The sequence below is a fragment of the Lithobates pipiens genome, unplaced genomic scaffold (genome assembly GCF_037356315.1).
Source record: "Lithobates pipiens isolate NorthernLeopardFrog02 unplaced genomic scaffold, aLitPip1_a1.2 Scaffold_8, whole genome shotgun sequence".
Lineage (NCBI taxonomy): Eukaryota > Metazoa > Chordata > Amphibia > Anura > Ranidae > Lithobates > Lithobates pipiens.
The window spans coordinates 347,420,223-347,440,073 of NW_027507903.1; the positions used below are offsets into that span (position 1 = coordinate 347,420,223).

At 39.8% G+C, this 19,851-nt stretch overlaps 1 protein-coding gene across 1 annotated transcript; it reads left to right on the top strand.

The window, feature by feature from the left end:
• The first annotated feature begins 7,356 nt into the window (after window positions 1–7,356).
• LOC143963586 (uncharacterized) lies at window positions 7,357–19,632 on the top strand. The gene is made up of 5 exons (XM_077473267.1): window positions 7,357–7,680; window positions 8,663–8,707; window positions 12,243–12,299; window positions 15,863–15,934; window positions 17,728–19,632. The coding sequence occupies exons 1-5, from the start codon at window positions 7,543–7,545 to the stop codon at window positions 17,887–17,889; spliced, it is 474 nt and encodes a 157-aa protein (XP_077329393.1). The 5' UTR covers window positions 7,357–7,542; the 3' UTR covers window positions 17,890–19,632.
• Window positions 19,633–19,851: the final 219 nt, after the last annotated feature.

The following is a 19,851-nucleotide window of genomic DNA, read 5'->3' on the forward strand; positions in this document are numbered from 1 at the left end:
CGGTGGAGCAGAAAGTTAAAGGGTTAAAGGGTAACTCTACTTTCGTGGGGGGGAAAAAATAGCTTCTCCTTTCACTCCTCCAGTTAAAGGCAGGGGCCAGTTCAGGAAGACCAGGGGCTCAGAGGAAGTGGTTTGAATGGAGGGAAATGCCTGGATTGTAAACTTTTTTTTTTTTTAAATAACAAACATGTCATACTTACCTCCACTGTGCAGCTCCTCTGCGGCTCTCGTGGCTCCTCTCCCAGATAACCCCCTAGGAGAATTGCTCTGCCGAGGGGGTTACCTTGCGGGCACGCTCCCAAGTCCAGCATTTGCATCCATAGACACGAATGCCAGACTTGGCCCCGCCCCTCTGGTGTCCACGTCATTCGATTTGACTGACAGCAGCGGGAGCCAATGGCTGCGCTGCTATCAATCTATCCAATCAAGAGCTGAGAACCTCGGGCAGAGGAAGAGTGTGTTTTCAGCATGTGAAATTCCAGGGCTCAGGTAAGTAAAATGGGGGGGGGGGTAGGGGCTTTGTTACAGTGGATGGCTGCCGAACAGTTAAGGTGTTAAGGTGAACAGCGGGTGTCTGTGAGCCCGCCGTCAAATGCGGGAGTATCCCACGAGTCGAGGGAAACTTTTTTTTCTACAGGACAAGCTTTGGACAGCTTCAACTTTAGCATAACGCCCTTGCTTCAGGTTTAGCAAACAATGTCCAAATATAAGTAGTGAAAACCCACAATTTAAATGAAGATTGTCTCTCTTCTCAGCAGACACTCAGGGGAAGATTTACTAAAATGGATGCACACAGAATCTGATGCAGCTGTGCATAGTAACCAATCAGCTTCTAACGTCAGTTTGTTCAATTAAGCTTTGTTAATAAAACCTAGAAGCTGATTGGTTACTATTCACAGCAGCACCAGATTCTGTGTGCACCAGTTTTAGTAAATCTCTCCCTAAGTCTCAATATTTTCCCCTGTCTATAAGACCAGACAAGCCAGGACATGTGCATCTGTCACTGCCAGGTGTTTTTTCATCTTAATGCATAAGATGCATTAGGGTGAAAAAATACAAGGGTTTACAACCCCTTTAGGGGCAAATATTGTGGAAAAAGCTGGTTTTGTTATTTTATTTTTTTAATTCACATATGGTGCAAGAAGGAAGTTAGTGCAAGTTATTGCAAGTGAACAGCATGAAGGATGAGGTGTTCACAGCATTCTGGAAGTGCTTCTTGTTAGAACTTTTAAGTGGTTTATCCTATTCCATTTCTGTATCACTAGAACTACAAGTGTACGCTATGTGCGAAGAGTAGTACCTTAGTGTAGGGTGTAGAAGCAAGAAGCTCAGACATCCCAACCTGCAAAAAACTAATTTGCCCCTGTCTATAAGACCAGACAAGCCAGGACATGTGCATCTGGCAAGTCTCCACAATAGAGCTAACTAGAAACCACTCCCTTTTGTGGTAAATACTCACTTATAATCAGTCTTGTCCCCACACATGACGAAATTCTTTGCATGCTCAACAAGGATTTCCTCATGCCACAATTTGTACTTTTCCATGTGCTATATTTCACTCTACAAAACTTGAATGAGTCTATACTGTAAAATATGCAGTGCACAGCATAGAAAAGTAAGGTACTCTAAGCAACCTGCATGTATGAAGCACACCCATCCTATATAATATGTGATTGTCCCGGATCTCAAAATTACAGTAAAGACTCTGTCCCATATTGATTCAATATGGGACACAGTGTGTGTGTGTGTGTGTGTGTGTGTGGTTATTTACTAAAACTGGAGTGTGCAAAATCGGGTGTAGTTCTGCATAGAAACAAAAATCAGCTTCCAGGTTGTATTGGCTACCATGCAAAGCTGCACCAGATTCTGAGTGCTCCAATTTTAGTAAATCTCCATTAGTATGTCTCATAGTTTCATAGTTAGTTTCATAGTTAGTAAGGTTGAATAAAGACACCAGTCCATCCAGTTCAACCCGAGTGAGTGTCCACAATCCCTGTACATTGCACTGTCAAGGAGCCCACAATCCAAGGTCCCCATTCATATACTAGGGCCAATTTTGGACAGAAGCCAATTAACCTACCTGCATGTCTTTGGATTGTGGGAGGAAGCCGGAGTACCCAGAGGAAACCCACGCAGGCACAGGGAGAACATGCAAACTCCAGGCAGGTAGTGTCGTGGTTTGGGATTTGAACCAGCGACCCTTCTTACTGCTAGGTGAGAGTGCTAACCACTACACCACTGTGCCGCCAAGGACATACATACATGTCCTGTATGTATGTCAAAATGTGCATACCTAGGAACTTACCGGATCTCACCCAGTAATGCCAGTTTAATTGTCATAGTATGGCTCTTCAGTTTGACAGCTGAACTCTCCAGCAGCTTGCATTGTTTGAAAACAAAGTAGGAAAATGATGTTGGCGCATTACATGACCGGAGAAGGGGAAGAGAGTGGAGGAGTACTCCACCGCACCTGGATTGATTCCCTGACAGCGGAAAAGGCAGCAAGCTGACTGGAGGAGGAAAGAAGTGAGTGATGATTTTTGATTGGCCATGAGTGTTGATATAGAACACATGCAGCAGGATGGAAGCTGCTGATTTGCTAGATCCCCTGTCAAGCTTCCCATTCTCTTCTACAGGTTCGGGTGGGAAAGTTCCCTTAGAACATCTGCTAACAGGACATGGGTATTCTGTTTTGATTGCACTTATGTATCTGTAAATATATTTTTTTAACAGATAATTTGTCTTTATTAAACACCCAAGGTTTCCAAAATGACATTTATAAAATAAAATGAAAGGATGAATTAAATGAATAATCAACAAATAAGTCCAGATATGCAAAAAACAAAGCATAAATCAAATATATCAAAAATAATGTCAGTGCACAATAAGTGAAGAAAACTTGATCATGGTGACATATATCCAAACCACATGGAAAACGTGCAAGGAGTGAAAAAATGCCTCCACCTACAGACACACTGCCGCTTACCAGAACGATGTGGTCCATTGTAATAGGGGACCCAGGAGCACGGATGGCTAATAACCCAGCCTGGGGTCTCTGTGGCAAGCACCAAGCTAATCAATCCCAGTAGCAGTAATCCTTGTTTCAGTAAATCGGATTGTTAGATCCCCATAGAAATAGAGAGAAAAGGGCTTGTATAGTGTAAAACCTTAAGTGATTTATTGATCAAGAAAAGACGAATACACACAGAAAGTTAACATACTTATTTCGTTATTTTTCCCTTAGCCAAGATGGTGCTGTCTGACGGCCTTTGCGGGGCTCAGGCCGTGGCTTGGTTAGGTGGCTGTGCTGTTATTTAAGCGGTACGTCAGGACACCGCCATGACGACGTCCATTGTAGTGACAAAACACGTAGGGAGGAGCGACGTGCTGATGCCACCACGTCCTACTCCAGTCCCAGAAGTTACGGGCTGCTGTCGAGAGCCGGCCGACTCGATGGTTTGTTGTTGCTGATGTTAACCAACTTTCTGTAAGTGTGTATTCGTCTTTTCTTGATTAATAAATCACTTAAGGTTTTACACTATACAAGCCCCTTTTCTCTCTATTTCTATGGGGATTTAACAATCCGATTTACTGAAACAATGATTACTGCTACTGGGATTGATTAGCTTGGTGCTTACCACAGAGACCCCAGGCTGGGTTATTAGCCATCCATACTCCTGGGTCCCCTGTTACAATGGACCACATTGTTCTGGTAAGCGGCAGTGTGTCTGTAGATGGAGGCATTTTTTCACTCCTTGCACGTTTTCCATGTGGTTTGGATTTATGTCACCTTGATCAAGTTTTCTTCACTTATTGTGCACTGACTTATTTTTATTCATTTTCAGATACTTGATACTATATGTTTATGGACTCACTTTATGCTTTGTTTTTTGCATTTGTATTTGTTGATTATTCATTTTTGTTATACACTTATTCATTTTTTTGTTATTTATAATTTTTTCACCATCACTGCACTAATTTGAGATTGGGTTTTATCAATCTATCTAGTTATACACTTGGTATGTTTTTTTAAAATATTTTTCAATGTTTTTTTATTTTTATATATTTGTCATCACTTGCTTTTGCATTAACAGTTTGCATTTATCCGTTTGCCATTGGTTAGCGCATTGGCTTACTCTCAACGGTTCAGCACCGTGTATAATCAATCCTTAGCGCAGCTTTATTATGTTTCTATCTTTGTTTGGCGTCGTATAATGCCTTGAGTTGCAGCTTGGTTTGTTGAGATAAAAGTGCAGTTTTCTTTTTTAACATTGATGTGGATGGGAAGGCCTGGCTCACAGTCTCCTCTCTTACAGATTACAGTGCACTATATGTGTTATTTTTTTTTCGCTTTTTGAATTTGCTGCCAGGCTTCGTGCCCATGCATCGTGATGCTCACAGGAAACGGAGCACAGGACAGTGATAGATTGCGTGGAAGACACAGCCCACACACACAGTGGAGAGACATCGCAGGATCCTGGGGACAAGGTAAGTAACTTTGCCTGTATCCTGCGATGCAATCCTGAGCGTGGCTCGGGGTTACTGCTTTTGGTAATGAAAATTCACCCCGAGCCACACTAGGGATTACCGCCAGAGAGGTTAAGATAAAAAGCCCTTTGTATGTAAAAGCCACCCCAGCACCCCCTAATTACTTACCTGAGCCCCTTCTCTCTCCAGTCATGTCCACAAATGTCTATGCCATCAAGGACACTCCTCCTGATTGGCTAAGACAGAGCAGTGGCGCCATTGGTTCCCACGGATGTCAAGCAAAGTCAGTCAGCCAATCAGGGGAGAAAAGGGTTGGGGCTCTGTGTCTGAATGGATACACAGATCTCTGACTCGACTCAAGTGCCCCCATAGAAAGCTGCTGGCTGAGGGGGCACGCAATAGGAGGGAGGGACCAGGAGCAGCAAAGAGGGACCCGAGCAGAGGAGGATCTGGACTGCTCTGTGCAAAACAAACTGCACAGAGCAGGTAAGTATAACGTGTTTTTTTTTAACCACTTGAGATCCGCGCTATAGCTGAGTGACGTCTACAGTGCGGACCTGCATTGCCGGGACGATGTCTATTGACATCGTCCCGTGCACGTGCAGCTTGTGCGCTCCCTGAAGGGCGTGTGCGGTGCGCACTGTGATCAGCGAGTCTATGAGTCTCTCTGGATCACAGATCGGAGTAATGGGGCAATCCCGACCCCTTACCAGGTGATCAGCTGTCAGCCAATGACAGCTGATCATGTGATGTCAACACAGCTGGTAATCTGCAATTTTTTCTCCTCCAGCTGACAGCGCGAGGAGGAAAAAACGGATCAACGGTGGCAGTGAGAGGGACATCAGTTCTGTTCACTGCGAGCTGCTGCCAGCTCCTCAGTGCCCACATGTGCCCCCTACAAGTGCCACCTAGCAGTAGGCAACAGTGCTCAACAGCGCCACCTTTCAGTGCCCACAGTGCCATGTGTTAGTGCCCACAGTGCCACCTATCAGTGCCCACAATCAGTGCCTGAAGAACAGTGCTGCACATCAGTGCCACTTATCAGTGTCTCCTGGCAGTGCCCATCAGTGCCGCTCATCAGTGTCCATCGGTGCCACCTATCTGTGCCCATCAGTGGTACCTATCAGTGACACCCATCCGTGCCACCATCAGGGCCCATCAGTGCCATCTTATCAGTGGCCATCAGTGCCGCCTTATCTGTGCCCATCAGTACTGACTTATCTGTCCCCATTAGTGCCACCTTATCTGTTCCTATCAGTGCCGCCTTAACTGTGCCTATCAGTGCAGCCTATCAGTGCTCACCAGTACCGCCTCATCAGCGCATATCAATGAAGCAGAAAAATTACCTGTTTGCAAAACTATTAAACATGATTTTTTTTTTCAAAATTTTCCATCTTTTTTTGTTTGTTTAGCAAAAAATAAAAACCCCAGCTGTGATTAAATACCACCAAAAGAAAGCTCTATTTGTGGGGAAAAAATTATAAAAATTTCAGTTGGGTACAGTGTTGTATGACCACGTAATTGTCAAAGTGCATCAGCGCCGAAAGCTGAAAATTGAACTGGGCAGGAGGAAGGTTTAAGTGCCCAGTAAGCAAGTGGATAAACTAAAAACATTAAATTGTAGCACAGTGTTATTACTTCAGTGTTGTCATAAAATATTTACAAAAATGTGAGAGGTGTAATCACTTTTGTGAGATACTGTATACTAGGGGCGATTTTATACAGGATCCAGTTAACCTACCAGCATGTTTTTGGAGTATGGGGGGAAAACGGCGTACCCGGAGGAAACCCACACAAGGAGAACAGGAAAACTCTAGGCAGGTAGTGTCATGGTTGGCATTCGAGCCAGTGACCCTAGTGATGTGGGGAAGTGCTAAGCAATACACCTCTGTGCTGCTCAGGTATTGCTATACCACCACTGTTCAGTCAGGAAAATATAGGCATTTAGCATCCCAACTGAAGGTACAAAATTAGTACAATACAACTGAAGTGGTTACAGGATGATCTAATACACTAACCAAGACAGTCATCATACTTCAGACTTTGTGTTTGCCCGCATGGCATAGTAATGAAAGACATTTTCCTTAAAGCAGAGTTCTACCAATTTAAAAGTCAGCAACTACAAAAAGTTTAGCTGCTGACTTTTTAAAACCAGACACTGACCTGCCCCATGGTCCAGCGATGTGGGCGTACGGAACCCCGCTCTTCTCCCCCTCCTCTCCGAGGCACTGGCATTCTAACTGTGGACACCCAGCTGTGGCTTCACAGCCGGGTGCGCCCTGCGCATGCGCGAGCTGCGATGCGCGCTGTGAGTGGCCGGGCAATCTTCCGAGACCTGTGACGTGTCCCCGAAAATTGCAGGGAGGGAGGGGGGAGAGGTGAACTTCCTTTTTGCACCGCAGAGCCAGGGCGGGAAGTGGGAGCTGGGTGCCTGTAAAAACAGGGTACCCACTCCTCCCCCCAAAAAAAATGACATGCCAAATGTGGCATGTCAGGGGGTCTCCTGCACTTAAAGTGGAAAGTTCAATTTTTGGGTGGAACTCTGCTGTAAAAGCCCTTTCATCCTAAACCTGTGAAATAGTGGGCAGCATAACAACATTTTACATTTTCACAACTCCGTGTCCCACATAGCAATACATATTTACAAAATAATTGCCAAAAAATCACATAAATGCAAGATACTGTAAGGAAGAGTTCTGTAAGAGAAGATCATTTCCGCCAGTATTACACCTCAACTTTTTTTTTGTTTTATCAAATCTGTCAAAGCTGAAACTGTGGTCAGTGAGGTTAAAAATAGTCTCCTAAAAAAAAAAAAATGCATCTTCGAAGTGACTAACTGCTGGAACATCCGCCCCCAAATATTGAAGAATTAGAAAGTCCCTAGTTGATATATCCAGTATGGAAAGCATCATATCACCCTTTACTCATTTTTTCCTGATTTCTAAAGATAAGTGAGAATGAAGTGACCACCGACCAGGTATATAAAGCTCAGTCTCTGAGTTTTATTGTAAAGGACCAAGAGCTTAAAAACTGCACTTCACTACTTGTTCCATCATGTTCAGAGTTACTATTGCTTTGCTACTTGCCTGTTTTGCTGGAAACTATTCTATGCCTCTTGCAGAAGACATATGTGAAAGCATGACTCGTGATAAGCTGCTTACAGATATTAAAGAACACACGCAACATATTCAGGTATGGATTCTCGTTTATTGTTAACCTGCTGATAAAACAAGCCTCTCTCAACTCGCCTGTATTTATTGACCAGTGAATGTTGTTACAGTTTTTGTAGTTCTGTATATTGCTTACGTTTGTTTATGTACTTTGACTTTCTCTTTGAAGGTACAATTTCATTTTGGCTATGTGGAATTAAATGTACTAAGGCACGGGCTTTGACCCAAAGTATAATTTGGAATTTTCATTAAATGTAATTCTAAAAATAATTACTTTTAGCCAGTAGCAATTACAACTGAATATACTAAAGGCACTCTAGTCAAATTTGCAATCAACAGTACAGGAGAGCAGGGCTTTTTACAGAATCTATCAACCAAACATACTGCTTTATTTTACTGGACCAGCAAATAATGTACAGTCTTACAAATGTCTGCAGATAGATAGTGATTTTTACCCTAGCCAGCTGTTTGCAATGACCATTGCGAGTCATTGGGCAGGATGGAGGCACTAAAGACACCCTATACTTGACTGATCTAGCAAAATCTAAATTGGGTTATTTGGGGTAAAGATAACTGCTGGAGGATGTCTGCTTAGTCCATAAACATCCATAGTCTACCTATGCAAGTGTATATTTTATTGGAAGGCTATATCAACGTTTATTCTACCATAATTCTAACAACTGGGTCATTTGGTGGTCACATTTTCCAATAATCCTATCAAGAAGGTATAGGATTATATCAGTGTTATTTGGAGACACTTCTAATTCTGTTGTTATGAAACCAACAGTATCATACCAAGAAAATGTAACAGGGTTCAGCCCGTATACGTCTCCTGAGCTCTGCCAGGACTGTGAGCTGTTGGGTGAGGATGCCCATGCACAGTCCAGTTATTCCCCAGTCATGCCTATGTATAAATGGTACAGCAACACTGGGTTTACACAGGAATCTGATATAAATGGTTAAAAGATAAAGCTGTGACATACGTAAACTTTTTTTTTTTGTAGCGCCCAAAAGGAACGCATGCAAAAAACGTAAACAACTGCATATTAGTAAGTACTTGCTTTATGTTTTTTTCTAAGATACAATTTTGTGTGTGTATGTATGTTTTATATATATATATATATATATATATATAAAATATGTATGTGTGTTTGTGGGTGTGTGTATATATAGATCTATCTATCTTTATTTATTTATTATTTATTTCAGGTACTTATATAGCACCGTAAATTTAGCGCAGCGCTTTACGTATACATATCTATCTATATCTTTTTTTTTTCTTTAATACACAAGGTTTACATATATGTCTAATTATACAATCCGGATTTTGAAATAGATGAAATAAAAGATGGGCAATAAAACTAAATGTATTTTCCACTATAACCGGGCGACACAGTGGTGTAGTGGTTAGCACTGTCACCTAGCAGCAAGAAGGGTCACTGGTTCAAATCCCAACCACGACACTACCTGCCTGGAGTTTGCATGTTCTCCCTGTGCCTGCGTGGGTTTCCTCCGGGTACTCTGGTTTCCTCCCACAGTCCAAAGACATGCAGGTAGGTTAATTGGCTTCTGTCCAAAATTGGCCCTAGTATATGAATGGGGACCTTGAATTGTGAGCTCCTTGAGGGTAGGGACTGATGTGAGTGTGCAATGTACAGGGATAGGGACAATTGTAGACACTCAGGTTGAACTGGATGGACTGATGTCTTTATTCAACCTTACTAACTATGAATAACTATAAAAGGATCTTTTCTCCAACCTTTTGCAGAATAAAGTGACGACAACTGTAACTAGTTCGGTCACTTATTTGGTCCAACATCCATGACAACATCATGGTATTTCTGCATATGTTTTTTCATTGGCACAGACACTTTTTGTTCCATAGGCCATTTTAAACAATAGCATAAACAAAGCGACAGAGCTGCTTAGGGAGAACAGGGAAGGAAAAATCAGGGATTTGTTTTTCTACAAGTAAAAATCCCATTTTAGCTAATGAAGTCAGGTAACTGATGATTATATATATATATATATATATATATATATATATATATATATATATATATATATATATATATAATATATATACTATGATACTATGATTATTATATATAAATATAATTTTCACTGACCCATATAAGAGCTTTATATTTACTGCACTTGCCTCTCAGTATAGGTACTGTATCTATGTAACAGTAAAATAAACAAACATTTTGTTCCATGATTTAAATGGCAGACCCCCTGAATCTGCTACTTGGATACTTGGAAGAGGCAGTTCACATTGTAGCCAACATTCAAAATAATTTTATCCCAGACAAATATATCTGTGTAAACTAGAGGATAGATGGTCATGAGAAAATATGAGGGAAAATAAAGGTGAACTTTATTTAGTAGTTTGTCAATAATAAAGGATATGACTTCATGAGGACGATCATTGTTATGGACGTGGCACAAAATTTTGAGATCAAAATTAAATAAACCATGGGCATATTGTGAAAGTAAAGTAGATGTAAAGCACTGAGTATGTTAAAAACTGCAATGTTTTTATTCAATAATATGCTTTTTTTTAAACAATTTTTTTATACACTTTTTATTTATCATAGAAGAAAGAATAGTGAGAATAATAATACCTAAAAATATCTAATATATAAACATGGCAAGATTCTGAACAGGTTTGTAAGATCATTTTAGTGGTAAACAAAATATAAGGTTTATAAGGTTTATGTATTATACCTGAATACCAGAAACACACCTCTATGAGGTTTGTGGTATGTGAAAGAAACAGGAAAGGGGACAATGGAAAAAGCAAGTTTATCACTAATCATGGTCAGATACATGAAATGACCAGCATTAGATCATTCACCCAGTAAGCAGTTGTTGCTGTGACCATATTGCATATAACAAACAAAAAGGGGGGTCCGCCCGATAGAACCAGGATAAAAAGGGGGGGTTACTATTAGCAACAAATTATAGATCAAGCCACATTTGATCAATTTTAGAAACTTTATTTCAATATACTGCACTCTTATATAATGATCTGTTTGATAAAATAATTAGTTGCTATTGAAATAAAGTTTCTAAAATTGATCAAATCTAACTTGATCACTTTTATCCTTTGTTGCACTTCAACTCTTCTGTTCTCCCAAGCCTCTTCCTATTTATATGCATGCCCTCCAGCAAAGGCTTCATTGCTTTGCTTGGGGGTGGGTTTTCTAATGGGGACATCATGAACAATGGACCATGTCTATGCAATATACAAAAGGCATGGACACTTGTAGTCTCCATCAGAAAACTTATGACCAGAAGATAATTTTTTCAAGGCACAGACAGAACATTGCCATCCCATAACTTGAAGTGCTTGCACTATGTCCATTACAGAAGGCTCACCAGATATTCATTTATTTAAAGCAGCTGGCAATTCAAAAGTATTGAAAATTACTTTTAAATTTAATTAACACATTAAAGCATGGACTTTAATGAATTATCCAAGTGTTGGGAATCCAGTACTAGGTAAAACAATGTGAGGCCATATATTAATATTCACAGTCACAGATATAAGATGATTGTTTCCTGGTCTGCATGGGAAATAACCATATATCTATGGACAACTTGCAACTGCTGCAAGCACCTGCTGGGCATAGTTGCCCATCAAACTCTTGGGAGGAAGAAAGAATCTTAAATTAATTTTATCAAAAGACCAGTATCCCAAATGAAAGTTTTACCAAAATAATCCAGTGTCTGCTCAGAAAATAATCATCTACATTCAACCAAATCAACTGTACACGTTTATGAAAACATATCATCCATGAAAGGTCTTTTTGACCTGTATATTATGTGCATGGCTAGTCTTACAGTTAGAATGGGATTGTCAAATAGTTTTAGCTACATTATAGACATTATACATTATAGACACAGCTACACTAGCAAACAGAAATTAGCACAGTGAAATGTGTTACTGAAAAGCACAATGTTCCACAAAGCTTGATTATAGCATATCTAAATCAAACTACATTTTTTCACCTGAAGATTACTTTCTGAAACATTTTCATGCCCTTGGTAACTACGCTTTACTTCTCCACTTCTTTTATGGAGGCAGCCATTGTTGTTATATGGGCTGGACTTCAAACATGTCTGCCTTTGTTCATCTTCATTACATGGGGTTTAACATGAGCCCTAGAAGTGAGTGGCTGTTTGCTCCTGCACTTACACAAATGGTGATGCTTCTGTGCATCGGTCTCTAATCACATGTTCCTGAACGTGAAATTTCCATGCTTGGGAAATGCATAGAAGCATTGGCATTTACATGAGTACAGCGGCATACAGCCATTCACTTTTAAAGACCGGCTGTACACACCAGTTGTGGAGCCTTGGGGGAAGGAAAAGCCGGAGAATTCAATGTCAGTTATATTTTATGACTACAAATTTGCATGAGTCCAAAGTATATTCTCCCACAAGGCTGTGATGCTCAGAGAATGAGTACTACCAATGGCACACATGACTGATGTAAAAAAAAGTGTGAAAACTAATAATAAATAAGTTACTTTATTGTAAAGTATAATTCATCTATTAAAACACTTATATTTCTAGATCAATTGCAACCTGGATATTTTTAAAAAGGAGTTGAATGAAACACATCAATGTGAGGTAAGCCAATTTAATTTTCTCTTACAAACTAATATTTTTGATGGTGTGTTGTCTGTTTTTCAGTTGTTCTTGCATTCATAATCTCCAAATTGCCAAACCAATATACAGTTGTGCTCATAAGTTTACATACCCTGGCAGAATTTATGATTTCTTGACCATTTTTCAGAGAATATGAATGATAACACAAAAACGTTTCTTTCACTCATGGTTAGATTTGACTGAAGCCATGTATCATCAATTATTTTTCTTTATTTTAAAAGAAAGCAAGAAATGCATTTTTTACAAAAATCATTCTTGACAGGGTATTAGTATCTATCTACTAGTTCATTATACAATAGGTTCTGTTTTCCCCAAAGCACATAGACCCACCATCCCAGTAGGTCAAAAACAACTATCTCCCCTTAGTTATACACTCAGAGACTCAGCCTTATGTCTGGGGTCTTTAAAGTGTCCCATGCTGTGGGGGGGGGGGGGGGGTTCTTTATAATGTCCAACCATCATTTTACTCAAAAACAAATACTCCAAAACACCCCCCCCCCCCAAAAAAAAATATATATATATATTATTATAATTTGTATTTCCATCTACAAAGAACTCAACTTGTCCTGCTCCCTCCTATTGATGATAATTTCACTTTGTAGTAGGGTACTACTCTGCGCCTGCCCTAGACCTGGCCATATATTCAAGTCCCCATGTCAGCTCCAATCAATCAGGTGGCTCAAAAGTGCTGCCTGATGGTATTTTTACAGGTCAGGCACTGCCTGTCTACCATGTTGTTTTTAGGTAGGGACAACAAGGATCTTCTGATCCTTGGGTGTTTGTGTGTCCATATAAATCCGGTAAGAAGAGAGTGTATCTTTTTAAAATAATATTTGGGTATAGCTATAGGAAATGCCTGAAATAAGTACAAGAACTTCGGTAGGACATTCATTTTAATAATATTGAACCTCCCAAACCAAGAATGAAACCCCTTCTGCCATATCTCCAAAAGATTCTGTACTTTATCTAGTAATGCCATTTATTATCAATCAACTGTGTTTACTCTTTTAAATCATAATCACAAAAGAAACTACCCAAATGACCCTGATCAAAAGTTTACATACTCCAGTTCTTAATGCCGTGTATTGCCTCCTTTAACATCAATGACAGCTTGAAGTCTTTTGTGGTATTTGTGGATGAGGCTCTTTATCTTCTCAGATGGTAAATCTACCCATTCCTCTTGGCAAAAAGTCTCCAGTTCCTGTAAAGTATTGGGCTGTCTTGCATGAACTGCACGTTTGACATCTCCCCAGAGTGTTTTAATGATATTGAGGTCAGGAGACTTAGATGGCCACTCCAGAACCTTGACTTTGTTCTGCTGTAGCCAATGACAGGTCGACTTGGCCTTGTGTTTTGGATCATTGTCATGATGAAATATCCAAGTACATCCCAGCTTCCTGGCTGATGAATGCAAATGTTCCTCCAGTATTTTTTGATAACATACTGCATTCATCTTGCCATCAGTTTTGAACAAGTTTCCTGTGCCTTTGTAGCTCACACATCCCTAAAACATCAGTGATCCACCTCCGTGTTTCACAGTAGTTATGGTGTACATTTCATCATAGGCCTTGTTGACTGCTCTCCAAATGTAGTGTTTATGGTTGTGGCCAAAAATCTCAATTTTGGTCTCATCACTCCAATTTACTTTGTGCCAGAAGGTTTGAGGCTTGTCTCTGTGCTGTTTGTCATATTGTAAGCTGGATACTTTGTGGCGTTTGCGTAGTAATGACTTTCTTCTGGTGACTTGACCATGCAGCCCATCTTTCTTCAAGTGCCTCCATATTGTTCATCTTGAAACAGCCACACCACATGTTTTCAGAGAGTCCTGTATTTCACCTGAAGTTATTTGTGGGTTTTTCTTTGCATCCCAAACAATTTTCCTGGCAGTTGTGGCTGGAATTTTAGTTGGTCTACCTGACCTTGGTTTGGTTTCAACAGAACCCCTCATTTTCCACATCTTGATTAGAGTTTTAACACTGCTTATTGGCATTCTCAATTCCTTGGATATCTTTTTATATCCCCTTCCTGTTTTATACAGTTCAACTACCCTTTCCCATAGGTCCTTTGACAATTGCTTTCCCCATGATTCAGAATCCAGAAACATCAGTGTAGCACTGAATGAAAGATGTAAGGGTCTGTCAGGAGTCAAGAAACTCATTCACCTTTTATACACACAGTAATTACAAGAAAACAGATCACAGCTGAGGATGGTTACCTTCAATAGCCATTAAAACCCATTTGTGTCAACTTGTGTGCATATTATCAGACCGAAATCACCAGGGTATATAAACTTTTGATCAGGGTCATTGGGGTAGTTTCTGTTGCTATTATGATTTAAAAAGATTAAACACAGTTGATAATAAATGACCGCGGCCAAACATTAACCATGAGTGAAAGAAAATTTTTTGTGTTATGATTCATATTCTCTGAAAAATGGCCAATAAATCATAAATTATGCCAGGGTATGCAAACTTATGAGCACAACTTTTATAATATTGCAGCAATTTCAGTTAATAGCCAAGGTTCTGGTCCAAAATACAGGTCAATCCAGCAGGAACCAAACTAATTTCAATCAGTGGTTCCTGCTTGACAGAAGTTGATCATTTGATCAACTTCTGTCTTACAACTTGTATACACAGTACGATTGTTGGCAGGGGATTGTCTGACAGACTGTTGTCCTAAAATCTTACCATTAGTATGCTCCTTTTGACAATTGTTGTCCAATTTTCAGCAAAATGTATGGTCAGTACGCAAATACATCACACAAAAGTCAAAAGTACAAACACGCATGCTCAGATTCAATGCTCACCAAACACAAAATTAGCAGAAGGGGTTCAAAGGGTGGCGCTCAAGAGCTGAAATTTCACGTAGTACGTCACTACGTTTGTGTTTTTGCCTCGACAATTGTGTACCGTTAGTATGGAAGACAAGATCCTGGCACACGCCCTCAGTTGGCCAACAATCGTACCGTGTATACGAGGCTTTATGGACCTGCTGGGAATTTTTCTCAATCAGTGACTGATTAGTGTATTCTGACAGCAGCAGGTGCTCCTGTCAGAATCAAATGTCCCAGTGATTGAGTGTTTGGGGAGCTTAAGTCTCACAACTAGACTGAGAGATTTGCACATCTTTTGGCAGTTAAAACAACTCTATGGGGGTTATTTACGAAAGGCAAATCCACTTTGCACCTGCAGTGCACTTGGAAGTGCAGTCGCTCTAAATCTAAGGGGTAGATCTGAAATGAGTGGAAGCTCTGCTGATTTTATCATCCAATCATGCTCAAGCTAAAATGCTGTTTTTTATTCTGTTTGCTTAGAGTTCCGTTTTAAGTGTTTTTATGGAACATTTTAATTTATTTTACATACCATGGTGGTTATTACATTACAGATTTCTTATGATAAGCTAGCATCTGTAAATCACTTCACAAGAAATAGGTTAAAGCTTTCTATCTTAAAATTCTGTCAAATGTTTGCTGTAGAAAAATGTGCAAAAGGATAACCGTGAATATTAATGTTTTACTCTAGAAACTTAGCAATAAATCTACCAATGGATGCCTAGTTTACAGGCTGCTGAAATGTGTACCATACATCTTCAAGGTAAGTAATATACTTTTATGATGAGTAGGCTATTCTGTGTTTAAAGCATTCACCTCTTACCTAAGAAAAAGTTATAATGGAGTCACAGTGGGTTTTGTACATTTCTAGAAATGTTTTATGCTTATGCTGTAATGTGCATCTATTTAACAAAGCAAGTTAACAGGTATGGTTCATACAGAGATGGGCTTGCCCATTACCTTTTAAAGGGCAATATTTACTATCTGTGATCCATTGATAACATGCCTCTGCTTGTCCATCCAGTATAATGTATAATAAAGCCAATATGCAAAATACATTTTTGTAAATCACCCTGTCAGGTTCCTAAAAATAAAGCTGAAAGAGCTCTGCAAGAGAAGAAGTAGCATACTCAACTCTCCAACTACCAGTGGCGGCCCGTCAATAGGGGGTGCATGGCCCTGCTCCCCCAAATCTAGTCATGAAGGAAAAATAAAAGTGGTCCTTTAAGTGTGTACGCACACCGGACACACAGCTGTCTATGGGAAGCTTGACGTGGTTGATATCAGGTGATTGTGGCCGAGAAGCTGTCTTTGGCGTGTCCTTGGAAGCCATGCACCCAGATCGCTCCCACACTACAATGATTCTTCCAGTAACTGTTTTGTAATTGGTGGGTCCTGAGGACAGTAGGCAATGCTTTGCGCAGAACCGCAGAATCACTTCCGGTTTCCCACCACTCACTGTCTGTGGATTTAATGGAAGGAAGCAGCAGAGCAAGGCCTGAGATGAGTGGCACCTCTTAAATACTTAGCCGGACCAGACCAGTAAGCTGCTTGTCACCTTGTGCACTGACAGCTGCCCCTCCACTCCGCACACACTTCCCTGCTTCTCTCTCCCTCCAGGCAATCCACCAGACTCAGTGGCATACAGTGCAGACTGGGCCCAGGAAAGGGGGGGGGGGGTGACTGATCACGCGGATGGAGCGAGCATGGTACAGAGAACGGCTCGGAGGAGAGACCTGCTTTCTCCATCATCATTCATCACTGAAGTGAATACATCATCTGTCTGTCTTTCTTGTCCACAGTATACAGCTATATACACCCACCTACTTCCTTCCTGTATACATAATTTGTCCTGTATATAGTTCAGTGTGTGTGTGTGTGTGTGTATATATATATATATATTCAGTTTGTTTGCGTCCCTCAAAATGTTGCCACTGCCAACTTCCCATGTTTCATACTTTCCCTCCATTCCATTAATGTAGCCTTCTTCAGTATCTTTGGTATGCAACACATCTAGGAGTGATGGATGTCTGTGTTTTCCAATGCACTCTGTGGCTCCATCCAACAACTTTTACATCACTGCTGTCCTGTTTGGGAGGTGGGAAATACAAGCTGCTGGAGAGAGGAGTATACTAGCTGTTCTATTACAGGGGCCTTTCATCTCCTTCTAGGAATCTGAAAGGGTTGATTTAACAGCAATCATAAAAGTGCCACAGTATTAGCTATAACACATCACACTTGTCATAATCAAGGAAGGAGGAAGTGCACACAGTACCACTGCCCACAGTTTCCACTTTCAGGTAGTTGTTTTAATATGAGCAAAGAGGATGTTGCCTTTAGCTGGGCTTTTAATGCATAATCAATTTTAATTAAGGGTTATGGTGGCAGTTTTTATTTGTTTTATATGAAGAACACTAGATTATGGATTTGGGATCTGGGCTATTCTTCATCCAAATCTGAGAAGTGCTAATTTTGTCTTAAAGGTTCTTTTCTCTGCTTCTCTGCATTTAAAAAAATGTATACACTCTTTTCATAGATGATATACTTTCTCCGCAGGTCCCCAACACAACATGTCAAGATCCAGATTACAATTCTGAAAAAGTTCCCCTGAAAGAAACCATGCTCAAATTTATTGGAACAATGAATCGTGGGTTAAAACTAAAAGGAGAGGAAGGAAACAGCTGTGAAAAAAAAAAACATTATAGACCCAATATTTAACGAAAATGCTATTCATATTATATGTATCTATGAACTGTGACAACTGCTAGCATAAGGTACAGCACTGTGAAACAAGGAAGACATCAAGCTGCTCTTGCAAATTTGGTATCTGATGATGATACAATGTAACTTGATATTTGGGATTTCTAGCATGAAAAAATAAGGTACCGTACTTTACCTGGAGCCACTGTGAAAACAGTTGAAAAGGAACTGTCAATGTATTGTATCCCAAGAAGATATGATTGCTGCTTGACCACTCAGTGACAACCCATGCCATTATTTGGCCCACTGGCTATGGAGTTTCAGTATTATTGAACTACTGACAGTTCCAGTCCTATCTGTATTTTTTTATAGATTTATTTGCTTTGCAAGATGATGTTTTATTGGGAACAATTAATAATAGGGCTCAAGAAATCCTTCACCTAGGACCACAATGATAGATAATGCATTTTTTTTAAACTTTAAGCTTAGCTTAGATTGAAAATTCTTTAGTGAAATTCAAATAGGTAGGTACCATATGCCATTGGCATTAAGAAAATACATCAGAGGACAGGCAGTATGTACCGCTATGCTCTGTGCTCCATATGCATCACTAGAGCCTGGATGAGTGGGTTACCACTTTACAAGGCAGTGTATTCCAGACAAGCTCTATTTTTACACCTAGATTCCAGGAGGTGGGTAGAACGAGATGGGATACATCTCTACTTATACCTATATAGGATAAGAATGCAGCATTTAGCAATGTCTGTCTACATATTTCTCTCATAGCAAAAAATCCTTTACTGTTTACCCATATCATACTGGGACCATATCATTATAATAAGAAACGATACTTTAAATAAATTGGAATCAACTGCGCCCTCTGCCCTTCTCCATTCTATACACAATGACTGACCACAGCCTACCCCAGCATGATAAGCTCTCCAATCTCTCCACTGAGCCAGCCCACTGCACCAATGTACTAAGGTGTGGCCCTAATGAAAAAAAAAAACCTAATGAAATAACAGTTTAGTTATATAATATAGGAAGGTGGGCAGTTTGTCCCACTTTTATTTAAAATAGTTACGATTTATAGTTTTTTTTAAGTTCACAACTCCCACCTATTTTCTATGCAAAAACTGGTAAAAGTTCAATCAAAATAATCTTTGCCAAACAGATATTTTTTTCTAGAATTTGAAATACATTGATATTGTTTGGTAACATTATATGAAAAATGCACTAATTATTTGGAAAATGCCGTACTAGATAGTACTAAATTATATTATATATATTCAAATATAAATGCTGATACTAAAAATACATTATACCTTAAAGAGAATCTGTGCTTTGCCTATACAGGGCAAATCAACAGGTTCTTTTTAATGCAGACCTTCATAGATGCAAATACTCACTTTATTTCAGGCTCTGTTCATGTAAGCTAGGAGCCGCTAGAGTTGTAACTTACCCAGTGTTATTACAATGGTTGAGTCTCCTGTTCCTCTTCCATGTAGAAGTACTAGGCATTCCCTTTAGCTCCTGGTGATGCCGCTGGGAAAAGGGATGTAAGACAAACCTGTAAGACTGGTAGCCTCATTTTCTCCTTCACAGCCCCTACTTATTATAGAGAACAAAATAATATCTTGAATCAATACACCGAGGTTATGTTATCTTCAGGGCTCACAATCCATGCATATGTGCAGTTAAAGCACTGCCATTTTATTCTTCATCTTGACCTTTATGTTATTTATTTATTAATTATTTTTATTTAACTGTTAAAAATAATATTTATGTATATTTATGTTTGTATTAATGGAAATATGGTATGCTGTATTTATTAAATATTATACTTATTTATTTCTAAAAGTGTGAAGGTGTCCTGTCTACTCCACACACATTTACACATTTGCTGTATGTAGTAAGCACATGTGGGATAAACAAGTTTTTATTGTGATAATAATCCAGGCCTAATTATATGTGCTGTAC